Below are 14,733 nucleotides of genomic sequence, written 5' to 3' on the forward strand. Positions count from 1 at the left end.
CAGAGGTAGAATTCCTGGGGAGGAGGGTAGCAGCAGACAGGATCAGACCTACTGCGTCCAAAACGGAAGCGATCCAGAGAGCACCCAGACCCCGTAACACGATGGAGCTGCGTTCGTTCCTGGGGCTCCTGAACTATTTTGACAACTTTCTTCACAAATTGAGCACACTGTTAGAGCCACTACACGTGCTCCTATGCAAAGGTCGCGATTGGGTCTGGGGGGACAGCCAGGAAAGGGCTTTTGATAGAGCACGCAATTTGTTATGCTCTAACAAACTGTTAACGTTATATGACCTGTGTAAGAAACTAGTTTCAACGTGCAATGCGTCGTCCTATGGGTTCGGGTGTGTGTTGCAGCATGTGAATGCCAATGGTCAGTTACAGCTGGTAGCTTATGCCTCCAGAAGTCTGTCCCAGGCAGAAAGGGGCTACGGGATGATAGAAAAGGAGGCACTCGCATGTGTATATGCAGTAAAAAAAAATGCACCAGTATCTGTTTGGCAGGAAATTTGAGCTGGAGACAGATCACAAACCCCTAACATCCCTTTTGGCCGACAACAAGGCCATAACTGCGAATGCATCGTCCTGCATACAGAGGTGGGCACTCACGTTAGCTGCCTATGACTGCACAATTCGGCACAGACCGGGCACTGAAAACTGTGCCGATGCACTCAGCAGGCTCCCACTAGCCACTACTGAGGGGGCAACTGAGCATGATGCTGAGATGGTCATGGCTGTTGAAGCTTTCGAAAGCGAAGGCTCACCTGTGACAGCCCGTCAGATTAAAGTCTGGACAAATAAAGATCCGCTACTGCCTTTAGTTAAGAAATGTGTCCTGAATGGGGACTGGGCAGCCACATACGGGGCATGCCCTGAGGAGTTTAAACCGTTTCAAAGGCGCAAGGATGAACTCTCGATTCAGGCCGACTGCCTACTGTGGGGAAACCGAGTAGTCATGCCCCAGTGGGCAGAGAGGTGTTTATCAGAGAACTTCACGATGAGCACCCGGGCATTGTCAGATGAAGGCAATTGCCAGGTCACACATTTGGTGGCCAGGGATCAATGCAGAGCTGGAACTTTGTGTTCGCAGGTGCAACACATGTGCTCAGCTGGGCAACGCACCCAGGGAAGCCCCCCCTTAGCCCCTGATCCTGGCCCGCCAAGCCATGGTCACGCATCTATGTGGACTACGCAGGTCCTTTCATGGGAAAAATGTTTTTGGTTGTAGTAGACACCTACTCCAAATGGATTGAGTGTGACATTTTAAATTCAAGCAATTCTCTGCCATGGTAGAAAGTCTATGGGCAATGTTCGCCGCCCATGGTCTACCGGACGTCTTGGTTATCGACAATGGCCCGTGCTTCACAAGCACTGAATGCCAGGACTTCATGGCAGGCAATGGAATCAACCATGTCAGAATGGCACCGTTCAAACCGGCCTCAAACGGCCAGGCAGAACGAGCAGTGCAGATAATCAAACAGGGGATGCTCAGAATCCAAGGGGTTCCCTACAAAGCTGCTTATCATGCCTCCTGTTGGCCTATAGATCCCGACCACACTCGCTCACAGGGGTTCCACCCGCAGAGCTGCTAATGAAAAGGACGCTCAAAACCCGGCTATCCCTTATACACCCTACTATGAAAGAAATTGTTGAGAGCAGACGTCAGTCACAATGTGACTACCATGACAGGAATGCGAGGGCGCAGTGTATTGTCAATGACCCTGTTTTTGTCCTTAATTACGCTGCAGGGCCCAAATGGCTCGCAGGCACTGTGATTGCCAAAGAGGGGAATAAGATTTTGGTAGTTAAACTTACCAATGGACAAATCTGACGCAAACACGTGGACCAAACTAAAAGGAGGTTCAACAACTCCATAGAAGAAGCAGAGGAAGAACACGACGTAGAGTTTACTCCACCACAGGTGACCGAACACCGGAACCAAGTGGAGGAGAGACCAGTCACTGTGGGCAGTCCGGACAGGCCTGAGGCACCGCAAACAGCAGACACTCAGGCCAGCGCCCAACAACCGGAGCCCCAACTCAGGCGCTCTACAAGGGAGCGTAAACCACCAGAGAGACTTAACCTGTGATCCCAATAAGACTTTCGGGGGGAGGTGATGTCATGAATTCAACTATCATTGTAACCCATGTTTAAGCTGACCCAAGTTGTACATAAGAACATAAGAATTAGGAACAGGAGTAGGCCATCTAGCCCCTCGAGCCTGCTCCGCCATTTAAAAAGATCATGGCTGATCTGGAATGCGAAGGCGAGGTACACCTTGAGAACATTGACCACAGGGAGCGAACTTGTGGGAGACACTCCTAACCTGGACTTTCCGGTATAAAAGGGGAAGCTCCACCCTCCTTCAGCCTCTTGAGGTCTTGGTAATAAAGGTAACTCATCACAGAGTGATCTTCTCTCAAGTATGGGCTTTGTGTGCATTTATACTGTACAGTAAGGACATATCAAATCCTCACTTGGAGAAGCACAAGGGAGAGCCAGCACGGATTTGTTAAAGGCAGATCATGTCTGACTAACCTGATTGAGTTCTTTGATGAAGTAACAGAGGGGGTTGATAAAGGTTGTGCAGCAGATATAGGTCTGGATAAAGTACCACATGACAGACTTATTCGGAAAAATGAAGCACATGGTATTAAAGAAACTTGGGAACGAAACTGGTGAAGGTATAGGAGACAGAATGGTGGTTAAAGGATGATTTTCTGACTGGAGTGAAGTATGAAGTGGGTTCCCCCAGGGGTCGGAATTAGACTGTTTGCTTTTCTTGCTATATATAAATGACTTGGATGTGGGTGTAGGGAGTACACTTTTGAAGTTTGCGGATGATACAAAGCTCGGCAACGTAGTAAATAGTGGCCAGGATGGCAGCAGACTTCAGGAGGAAGGTGAAGACTGGTGAAATGGGCAGACACATGGCAGATGCAATGTGATGGCGATAAACCTTACTGAAACTCCACAAAGACCTTGATTCGATCAGCCCTCAATGTTCTAAACCCAATGAAATACAAGAGATGTTTATGCAACTTGACCCCATGGTTTGACCTTTTGTGAACACGAGTGAGGACAGGATCAGTCCTGGCTGTGATGCCCTCTGTTGCTGAACAGCCTCTCATATGAAGAACAGTGACTCCAGCTAGGTTCTGGAGGGGGGGAGCCAGCGATGGTGGGACACTACCAGAGCCTGAGCGCAGGACAAGTCGTGCCGAGAGGTTGCAGGAAATCTGGAAGAAAATGGGAGGCAAGGGGAATTGCCAGAGAAGCTCTGGGTTAAAGTGATTTGCTGCTTTATTTCAGGAAGAGACACGCAAGCCTCATGCATGGCGAGATGAGCCAGAACCACGCACACCCCAGCATCGCAGGTCAGTATCAACGCTGCTGCTCTCCTCTACACCTCTCTCTCCGCACTGTCGGCCTGTTCATTTCCCATCCACCTCCTCGTTCCTTGAAAGGAGCACTAAAGCTCTACGTTCTGACAGTGAGTTCTCGCGGCATATTGAGTACAATCCCAACCCTGAACCAGTTACTCACTCTGGAATAAACCCGTCCCATCAGTCCAACTGCATCGAATCCTAACTACCCAAACCACCCCTTTCCCTCCCATCAGTCAAACTACATAACATCCCACTGACTCAAACCACCCCTTCCCTCCCATCAGTCCAATTACATAACATCCCACTGACTCAAACCACCCCCTTCCCTCCCATCAGTCCAATTACATAACATCCCACTGACTCAAACCGCCCCCTTCCCTCCCATCAGTCCAATTACATAACATCCCACTGACTCAAACCGCCCCCTTCCCTCCCATCAGTCCAATTACATAACATCCCACTGACTCAAACCACCCCCTTCCCTCCCATCAGTCCAATTACATAACATCCCACTGACTCAAACCGCCCCCTTCCCTCCCATCAGTCCAATTACATAACATCCCACTGACTCAAACCACCACCTTCCCTCCGATCAGTCCAATTAAATAACATCCCACTGACTCAAACCACCCCCCTCCCTCCCATCAGTCAAACTACATAACATCCAACTGACCCAAACCACCCCCTTCCCTCCCATCAGTCCAATTACATAACATCCCACTGACTCAAACCGCCCCCTTCCCTCCCATCAGTCCAATTACATAACATCCCACTGACTCAAAGCACCCCCTTCCCTCCGATCAGTCCAATTACATAACATCCCACTGACTCAAACCACCCCTTTCCCTCCCATCAGTCCAACTACATAACATCCCACTGACTCAAACCACCCTCTTCCCTCCCATCAGTCCAATTACATAACATCCCACTGACTCAAACCGCCCCCTTCCCTCCCATCAGTCCAATTACATACCATCCCACTTACTCAAACCACCCCCTTCCCTCCAATCAGTCCAATTACATAACATCCCACTGACTCAAACCAGCCCTTTCCCTCCCATCAGTCAAACTACATAACATCCCACTGACTCAAACCGCCCCCTTTCCTCCCATCAGTCCAATTACATAACATCCCACTGACTCAAACCACCCCCTTCTGTCCCATCAGTCCAACTACATAACATCCCACTGACTCAAACCAGCCCCTTCCCTCCGATCAGTCCAACTACATAACATCCCATTGACTCAAACCGCCCCCTTCCCTCCCATCAGTCCAACTACATAACATCCCACTGACTCAAACCACCCCCTTCCCTCCCATCAGTCCAATTACATAACATCCCACTGACTCAAACCACCCCCTTCCCTCCCATCAGTCCAACTACATAACATCCCACTGACTCAAACCACCCCCTTCCCTCCCATCAGTCCAACTACATAACATCCCACTGACTCAAACCGCCCCCTTCCCTCCCATCAGTCCAATTACATAACATCCCACTGACTCAAACCACCCCCTTCCCTCCCATCAGTCCAATTACATAACATCCCACTGACTCAAACCACCCTCTTCCCTCCCATCAGTCCAATTACATAACATCCCACCGACTCAAACCACCCCCTTCCCTCCCATCAGTCCAATTACATAACATCCCACTGACTCAAACCACCCCCTTCCCTCCCATCAGTCCAATTACGTAACATCCCACTGACTCAAACCACCCTCTTCCCTCCCATCAGTCCAACTACATAACATCCCACTGACTCAAACCACCCCCTTCCCTCCCATCAGTCCAACTACATAACATCCCACTGACTCAAACCAACCCCTTCCCTCCGATCAGTCCAATTACATAACATCCCACTGACTCAAACCACCCCCTTCCCTCCCATCAGTCCAATTACATAACATCCCACTGACTCAAACCACCCCCTTCCCTCCCATCAGTCCAATTACATAACATCCCACTGACTCAAACCACCCCCTTCCCTCCCATCAGTCCAATTACATAACATCCCACTGACTCAAACCACCCCCTTCCCTCCCATCAGTCCAATTACATAACATCCCACTGACTCAAACCACCCCCTTCCCTCCCATCAGTCCAATTACATAACATCCCACTGACTCAAACCACCCCCTTCCCTCCCATCAGTCCAATTACATAACATCCCACTGACTCAAACCAACCCCTTCCCTCCCATCAGTCAAACTACATAACATCCCACTGACTCAAACCACCCCCTTCCCTCCCATCAGTCCAATTAAATAACATCTCACTGACTCAAACCTCTCACTGACTCAAACCACCCCCTTCCCTCCCATCAGTCCAACTACATAACATCCCACTGACTCAAACCACCCCCTTCCCTCCCATCAGTCCAATTACATAACATCACACTGACTCAAACCGCTCCCATCCATTCCCAATCTACCCAAACCTAACCTGAAGAGAATCCCAGGTAATGCCATCCCGCCCATCCAGCCCCACTGTGTGGAAGGCCCGTGAATGAAGCCCTCTTTACTTGCTTTAGGTACGCCCGCAGTGGTCTTCAAGTTTCTACATGCTGCCTTGGCCATCGCACTGGATTAGACTCCTCAGTAAGGTGCTTGTGATTTATTTTTCCAGGTTATCCCAATCGATGTGATGATCTCGGATTTGATGCAATCACTCTGGATGAGCAGGGAGTTACCCACTTTTTCCGAGGTAAGTCTATGGCTGCAGAGTCCGTGACGGGAGAGGTGAATTTCCTCACACTTTATCCTCCAGCCCAAAATAACAAACATAAGAACATAAGAAATAGGAGCAGGAGTCGGCCATTTGGCCCCTCGAGCCTGCTCCGCCATTCAGTAAGATCATGGCTGGTCTGATCATGGACTCAGCTCCTCTTCCGCCCGCTCCCCATAATCCTTCACTTCCTTATCACTCAAAAATCTGTCTATCTCCACCTTAAATATATTCAATGACCCACCTTCCACAGCTCTCTGGGGTAGAGAATTCCATAGATTTACAACCCTCTGAGAGAAGAAATTTCTCCTCATTTCCATTTTAAATGGGCGACACCTTATTCTGAAACTATGTCCGCTAGTTCTAGATTCCCCCACGAGGGGGTGGGTGGGGTTGGGGGATATGGGGAGAGGGTGGGTGGGATTGGGGGATATGGGGAGAGGGTGGGTGGGGTTGGGGGATATGGGGAGAGGGCGGGTGGGGTTGGGGGATATGGGGAGAGAGTAGGTGGGATTGAGGGATATGGGGAGTGGGTGGGTGGGATTGGGGGATATGGGGAGTGGGTGGGTGGGGTTGGGGGATATGGGGAGAGGGCGGGTGGGGTTGGGGGATATGGGGAGAGGGTGGGTGGGATTGGGGGATATGGGGAGTGGGTGGGTGGGGTTGGGGGATATGGGGAGTGGGTGGGTGGGGTTAATATATGAAAATGGTATCGGTGTTGCTGATAACTTTTATGAGCAAAAGCTGAGACAATGTTTTGATGTGGGATTTGCAAAGATGCTAATCGCTGTCTCTGGAACTTTGCATTTGACAGATGAGTTTTTGTGGAGCGGTTTTCATAGTCCCGCCGATTTGATCAATAAAACCTGGCCCCATTTGCCGGATCACCTCGACGCAGCGCTCCGAATACATCACAAAAACTCCCCGGACCACCATGACAGAATGTTCTTCTTCAAGGTAAGTTCCTCGGTGACAGTATCCATGGTTACCAGGTCTCCACCAGACCAGCACACCCACAGCTTTCATTCAGGGCCCCGTGTGGTGGGAAAAGCCTGAGAGAGGCCTCGAACCTGCTCACTGATGCTCAGAGAACATAAGAACATAAGAAATAGGAGCAGGAGTCGGCCATTCGGCCCCTCGAGCCTGCTCCACAATTCAATAAGATCATGGCTGATCTGATCATGGACTCAGCTCCATTTCCCTGCCCGCTCCCCATAACCCTTTACTCCTTTATCGCTCAAAACTCTCTATCTTCGCCTTAAATATATACAATGACCCAGCCTCCATAGCTCTCTGGGGCAGAGAATTCCACAAATTTACAACCCACTGAGAGAAGAAATTCCTCCTCATCTCAGTTTTAAGTGGGCGGCCCCTTATTCTGAAACTACACTCCCTAGTTCTAGATATGGAGAGAAAGCAGGAAAGGGGTACTGAGGTGAATGATCAGCCATGATCTTATTGAATGGTGGTGCAGGCTCGAAAGGCCAAATGGCCTACTCCTGCACCTATTTTCTATGTTTCTATGGGCCCAAGTTTCCACATGATTTGCGCCTGATTTTTAGGAGCAACTGGTGGAGAACGGACTATCTTAGAAATCGCAATTCTCCACATTTTTTTTTCTGCAGTTCTAGTCAGGTGGAACAGTTCTACTTTGGAACAGAATTTTTTCTTCAAAAGGGGGCGTGTCCGGCCACTGAAGCCTGATTTCAAAGTTTCCACAGTGAAAACGTACTCCAAACTAACTTAGAAGGGAGCAAGTGAAGATTTTTGTAGAACTGAAAAAACCTGTTCTACACATTAAAAAATCAGGCGCAGGTTACAAATTAGGCGTCCAGAACGAGGTGGGGGGGGGGGGGGGGAAGGGAACTCATTAAATTCTATAATAAATCCTTAGTTATACTTCTACAAATATTATACAAATAAATCCAATCTGAATAAACATTTATAAGCCAAGAAAAGATTAAATAAACCATCTTCCTACCTGTGTGAAAGTGCTTCAGCCATCGTTCGTTCCCGCGGGGGGGGAGCCGTTCCGTTCATTCCCGTGGGGGGGGGAGGGGGGGAGGGGAGGGGGGAGCCGTTCCTTTCGTTCCCACAGGTGGGGGGGGGGAGCCGTTCCGTTCGTTCCCGCGGGGGGGGGAGCCGTTCCTTTCGTTCCCGCGGGAGGGGGAGCCGGTCCTTTCGTTCCCGCGGGGGGGGGAGCCGGTCCTTTCGTTCCCGCGGGGGGGGGGGGAGCCGTTCCGTTCGTTCCCGCGGGAGGGGGAGCCGGTCCTTTCGTTCCCGCGGGAGGGGGAGCCGGTCCTTTCGTTCCCGCGGGGGGGGGGGAGAGCCGTTCCTTTCGTTCCCACAGGTGGGGGGGGGAGCCGTTCCGTTCATTCCCGCGGGGGGGGGAGGGGGGGAGGGGAGGGGGGAGCCGGTCCTTTCGTTCCCGCGGGGGGGGGGGGAGCCGTTCCGTTCGTTCCCACAGGTGGGGGGGGGAGCCGTTCCGTTCGTTCCCGCGGGGGGGGGAGCCGTTCCGTTCGTTCCCGCGGGAGGGGGAGCCGGTCCTTTCGTTCCCGCGGGAGGGGGAGCCGGTCCTTTCGTTCCCGCGGGAGGGGGAGCCGGTCCTTTCGTTCCCGCGGGAGGGGGAGCCGGTCCTTTCGTTCCCGCGGGAGGGGGAGCCGGTCCTTTCGTTCCCGCGGGAGGGGGAGCCGGTCCTTTCGTTCCCGCGGGGGGGGGGAGCCGGTCCTTTCGTTCCCGCGGGAGGGGGAGCCGGTCCTTTCGTTCCCGCGGGAGGGGGAGCCGGTCCTTTCGTTCCCGCGGGGGGGGGAGCCGGTCCTTTCGTTCCCGCGGGGGGGGGGGGAGCCGTTCCGTTCGTTCCCGCGGGAGGGGGAGGGGGGGAGGGGAGGGGGGAGCCGGTCCTTTCGTTCCCGCGGGAGGGGGAGCCGGTCCTTTCGTTCCCGCGGGGGGGGGGGGGGAGCCGTTCCGTTCGTTCCCGCGGGGGGGGGGGGGGAGAGCCGTTCCTTTCGTTCCCGCGGGGGGGGGGGGGAGAGCCGTTCCTTTCGTTCCCACAGGTGGGGGGGGGGGAGCCGTTCCGTTCGTTCCCGCGGGGGGGGGAGGGGGGGAGGGGAGGGGGGAGCCGTTCCTTTCGTTCCCGTGGGGGGGGGAGCCGTTCCTTTCGTTCCCGTGGGGGGGGGAGCCGTTCCGTTCGTTCCCGTGGGGGGGGGAGCCGTTCCGTTCGTTCCCGTGGGGGGGGGAGCCGTTCCTTTCGTTCCCGTGGGGGGGGGAGCCGGTCCTTTCGTTCCCGCGGGGGGGGGAGCCGTTCCGTTCGTTCCCGTGGGGGGGGGGGGCCGTTCCGTTCGTTCCCGTGGGGGGGGGAGCCGGTCCTTTCGTTCCCGCGGGGGGGGGAGCCGTTCCTTTCGTTCCCGCGGGGGGGGGAGCCGTTCCTTTCGTTCCCGTGGGGGGGGGAGCCGTTCCGTTCGTTCCCGTGGGGGGGGGAGCCGTTCCTTTCGTTCCCGCGGGGGGGGGAGGGGGGGAGGGGAGGGGGGAGCCGTTCCTTTCGTTCCCGTGGGGGGGGGAGCCGTTCCTTTCGTTCCCGTGGGGGGGGGAGCCGTTCCGTTCGTTCCCGTGGGGGGGGGAGCCGTTCCTTTCGTTCCCGTGGGGGGGGGAGCCGGTCCTTTCGTTCCCGCGGGGGGGGGAGCCGTTCCGTTCGTTCCCGTGGGGGGGGGGGGCCGTTCCGTTCGTTCCCGCGGTGGGGGGAGGGGGGGGAGCCGTTCCTTTTGTTCCCGCGGGGGGGGGAGCCGGTCCTTTCGTTCCCGTGGGGGGGGAGGGGGGGGGGAGCCGTTCCTTTTGTTCCCACAGGTGGCGGGGGGGGGGGAACACGCGCACGCATAGCGTTGCCGGCAGGAAAAAAACTTATTTAAATGGTACCCGCCCCCTCCCACTTACAAAATCGGCGCGAGTGTAGGCTCCGCCCCCCTGGGCACCGCCCCAGGCAGACAAGGAGCTGCAGGGCGCTCGAGAATAGCGTGTTTTTTTTTAGGCTTCGTTTTAGGCACGAAAAACGGGCGCCCAGCTCATGTGGAAACTTGGGCCCATTGTTTCTATTCCCCCATGACTGGAAATATATTCTCTGCATCTAAGCTGTCAAGCCCCTTCATTATCTTATATGTTTCAATAAGATCACCTCTCATTCTTCTGAACTCCAATGAGTAAAGGCCCAACTTGGTCAACCTATATTCATAAGTCAAACCTTTCATCTCCGGAATCAACCGAGTGAATCTTCTCTGACAGCCGCCAATGCCAGTATATCCCTCCTTAAATACGGAGGCCAAAACTGTACACAGTACTCCAGGTTTGGCCTCACCAATACCCTGTACAGTTGGAGCAGGATTTCTGTGCTTTTATAGTCTATCCCCCTTGCAATAAAGGCCAACATTCTATTTGCCTTCCTGATCACTTGCTGTACCTGCTGATATGCCCTTACTGTACAGTATAAACGCACACAAGGCCCATACTTGAGAGAAGGTCACTCTGTGACCAGTTACCTTTATTACCAAGACCTCAAGTGATGAAAGTGGGTGGAGCTTGCCCTTTTATACCTGAAAGTCCAGGTTAGGAGTGCCTCCCACAAGTTCGCCCCTTGTGGTCAGTGTTCTCATGGTGTACAACTTAGGTCAGCTTATACATGGGTTACAATGACAGTTGAATACATGACATCACCTCCCCCCCAAAGTCTTATTGGGATTACAGGTTAAGTCTCTCCGGTGGTTTATGCTCCTTTGTAGAGCGCCTGAGTTGTGGCTCCGGTTGTTGGGCGCTGGCCTGAGTCTCTGCTGTTTGCGGTGCCTCAGGCCTGTCCGGACTGCCCAGTGACTGGACTCTCCTCCACTTGGTTCCGGTGTTCGGTCACCTGTGGTGGAGTGAACTCTACATCATGTTCTTCCTCTGCTTCTTCTATGGGGTTGCTGAACCTCCTTTTAGTTTGATCCACGTGTTTGCAACCGATTTATCCATTGGTAAGTTTAACTACCAACACCCTATTCCCCTCTTTGGCAATGACAGTGCTTGCAAGCCATTTGGGCCCTGCAGCGTAATTAAGGACAAAAACAGGGTCATTGACATCAATACATAGCGCCCTCGCATTCCTGTCAACAATTTCCTGCTCTTAATAATTTCTTTCATAGTAGGGTGTATAAGGGATAACCTGGTTTTGAGCGTCCTTTTCATTAGCAGCTCTGCGGGTGGAACCCCTGTGAGCGAGTGTGGTCGGGATCTATTGGCCAACAGGAGGCGTGATAAGCGGCTTTATAGGGAACCCCCTTGGATTCTGAGCATTCCTTGTTTGATTAGCTGCACTGCTCGTTCCGCCTGGCTGTTTGAGGCCGGCTTGAATGGTGCCGTTCTGACATGATTGATTCCATTGCCTGCTATGAAGTCCTGGAAGCACGGGCCATTGTCGCTGACCATGGGCGGCGAACATTGCCCGTCGACTTTCTACCGTGGCAGAGGATGTGCTTGAATTGAGAATGTCACACTCAATCCATTTGGAGTAGGCGTCTACTACAACCAAAAACATTTTTCCCATGAAAGGACCTGCGTAGTCCACATGGATGCGTGACCATGGCTTGGCGGGCCAGGACCAGGGGCTAAGGGGGGCTTCCCTGGGTGCGTTCCCCAGCTTAGCACACGTGTTGCACCTGTGAACACAAAGTTCCAGGTCTGCATCTATGCCTGGCCACCAAACGTGTGACCTGGTAATTGCCTTCATCACTACAATGACCGGGTGCTCCTGGGGAGTTCTCTGATAAACACCTCTCTGCCCATCTTGGGGCATGACTACTCGGTTTCCCCATAGTAGGCAGTCGGCCTGAATCGAGAGTTCATCCTTACGCCTTTGAAACGGATTAAATTCCTCAGGGCATGCCCCGTACGTGGCTGCCCAGTCCCCATTCAGGACACATTTCTTAACTAAAGACAGTAGCGGGTATTTATTTGTCCAGACTTTAATCTGACGGGCTGTCACAGGTGAGCCTTCGCTTTCGAAAGCTTCAACAGCCATGACCATCTCAGCATCATGCTCAGTTGTCCCCTCAGTGGTGGCTAGTGGGAGCCTGCTGAGTGCATCGGCACAGTTTTCAGTGCCCGGTCTGTGCCGAATTGTATAGTCATAGGCGGCTAACGTGAGTGCCCACCTCTGTATGCGGGCCGATGCATTTGCATTTATGGCCTTGTTATCACCAAAAGGGATGTCTAGGGGTTTGTGATCTGTCTCCAGCTCAAATTTCCTGCCAAAGAGGTACTGGTGCATTTTTTTTTACTGCATATACACATGCTAGTGCTTCCTTTTCTACCATCCTGTAGCCCCTTTCTGCCTGGGACAGATTTCTGGAGGCATAAGCAACCGGCTGTAACTGACCATTGGCATTCACATGCTGCAACACACACCCGAACCCATAGGACGACGCATCGCACGTTAAAATTAGTTTTTTACACGGGTCATATAACGTTAACAGTTTGTTGGAGCATAACAAATTGCGTGCTCTATCAAAAGCCCTTTCCTGGCTGTCCCCCCAGACCCAATCGCGACCTTTGCATAGGAGCACGTGTAGCGGCTCTAACAGCTTGCTCAATTTGTGAAGAAAGTTGTCAAAATAGTTCAGGAGCCCCAGGAACGAACGCAGCTCCATCGTGTTATGGGGTCTGGGTGCTCTCTGGATCGCTTCCGTTTTGGACGCAGTGGGTCTGATCCCGCCTGCTGCTACCCTCCTACCCTGGAATTCTACCTCTGGAGCTAAGAAGACGCACTTCACCTTTTTCAGTCACAGACCTACCCGGTCCAGTCTGCGTAGCACCTCCTCCAGGTTTTGGAGGTGTTCTTCAGTATCGTGACCCGTGATGAGGATGTCGCCTCGAAAAACCACCGTCCTTGGAATCGGCTTGAGGAGGCTTTCCATATTTCGCTGAAAGATCACGGCGGCCGAACGAATCCTGAACGGACATCTGTTATACTCAAACAACCCCTTGTGTGTCATGATGGTGGTCAGCTTCTTCAACTCACTCGCCAGCTCCTGGGTCATGTAAGCTGAGGTTAGGTCCAATTTTGAAAAAAGTTTGCCACCGGATAGCGTAGCAAAGAGGTCCTCCGCTCTCGGTAGCGGGTACTGGTCTTGGAGTGACACCCGATTGATGGTGGCCTTGTAATCGCCACATATCCTGACCGACCCATCCGCCTTGAGCACCGGCACGATCGGGCTCGCCCAGTCACTGAATTCGACTGGCGAGATGATGCCTTCCATCAGCAGGCGGTCCAATTCGCATTCTATCTTTTCCCACATCATGGCCTTGTGGTGTACTGGCCTGACGTCCAGCTTTATGTGAATCACTACCTTGGTCCCCATGAAAGTGCCGATGCCGGGTTGAAATAATGAGTCCAGGACCTGTGAGCATGATACTCGCTCCACAGAAGAATTGACATCGCCCCATTTCCAGTTCATGACAGACAGCCAACTCCTCCCCCGGGACAATCCAGAGTGGCAACCTTTTCTCCGAATCTTTGTGGGCCACGACTACCGTGGCGCTGCCTGGCACCGGAATGATCTCCTTTGTATATGTCCGTAACTGTGCGTCAATTGGCAATAATTTTGGCCTCTTGGCCTTGGACACCCACAACCTTTTGAACTGTTGATATTCATCAGGGACTGGCTGGCCCCCGTGTATAGCTCCTTTAATACTGGGATGCCATTGAGGAGCACTTTCATCATTATCAGTGACATCCTGGTATATGAACTGTATATGTGCTCCACATGAACTCGCTGAACTTCAGCTTCCAGTGATTTTCCCCCAGTGTCCATTTGGCCTCGTAGGGCTTACATCGGACCCGTCCTCCTCGTACATCAACCTGGCTGCAGGCTTCCTGCACATATGCGCCAAGTGACCGCTGATGTTGCAGTTTCTGCAGGTATATTGCTGATACCCGCAAGCTCTGGCTGGGTATTTGCCTCCACACCTCCAGCATGAGCTGGAGGCCCCATTGTTGGAAACAAAAGGTCCATTACCAGTCGATCGTCTCTGACTGTCTCTGTAACTGTCCTTAAGCGCACCATTAACCGTGTTGATGGCTCCATTACTGGCCGCATTGTCCATTGCGATGGCATGAATCGCTGTTCAGCTAGCCATTGTCTCTGTTGAATTCCCCCTTTGGGTATCGACTACATGCTGGGGCATGTCCGATTGCCCTTGTCTGCCTAGAGAACTGTGTGCCGTGTTAACAATGTTGACTCCCTGGTCGTTCGTCGCTTTTGTGCCAAGATTTTTGTCATACATCATTCTGGTTTCTTCCTCCGCTGAGATAAATGTCTGGGCTATCAGAGCTACTGCTTCCAAGGTCAAGTCTTTGGTCTCAATCAGTTTCCTGAAAATCCCAGCGTGCCTGATGCCCTCAATAAAAAAGTCTCGCAGCATCTCCGCTCTGCATGCATCTGGGAACTTACATAGGCTCACCAGTCACCGGAGATCTGCCACAAAGTCAGGAACGCTTTGCCCTTCTCGCCGCCGGTGCGTGTAAAACCGGTGTCTCGCCATGTGCATGCTGCTCGCCAGTTTAAGGTGTTCCCCGATCAACTTACTGAGCTTTTC

The 14,733-nt window shown here is 52.8% G+C and overlaps 1 protein-coding gene across 1 annotated transcript in view; it reads left to right on the forward strand.

Moving 5' to 3' along the window:
- The first annotated feature begins 3,342 nt into the window (after positions 1–3,342).
- The window catches only part of LOC139274939 (hemopexin-like), a 33,665-nt gene continuing 22,274 nt past the window's right edge, over positions 3,343–14,733 (forward strand). The window contains exons 1-3 of the mRNA XM_070891685.1: positions 3,343–3,376; positions 6,019–6,096; positions 6,932–7,074. Coding sequence (XP_070747786.1) covers positions 3,343–3,376; positions 6,019–6,096; positions 6,932–7,074 — 255 coding nt within the window. The remainder of the gene's footprint in view (positions 3,377–6,018; positions 6,097–6,931; positions 7,075–14,733) is intronic.

The sequence above is a fragment of the Pristiophorus japonicus genome, chromosome 10 (assembly GCF_044704955.1).
Source record: "Pristiophorus japonicus isolate sPriJap1 chromosome 10, sPriJap1.hap1, whole genome shotgun sequence".
NCBI classification, from domain to species: Eukaryota; Metazoa; Chordata; class Chondrichthyes; family Pristiophoridae; genus Pristiophorus; species Pristiophorus japonicus.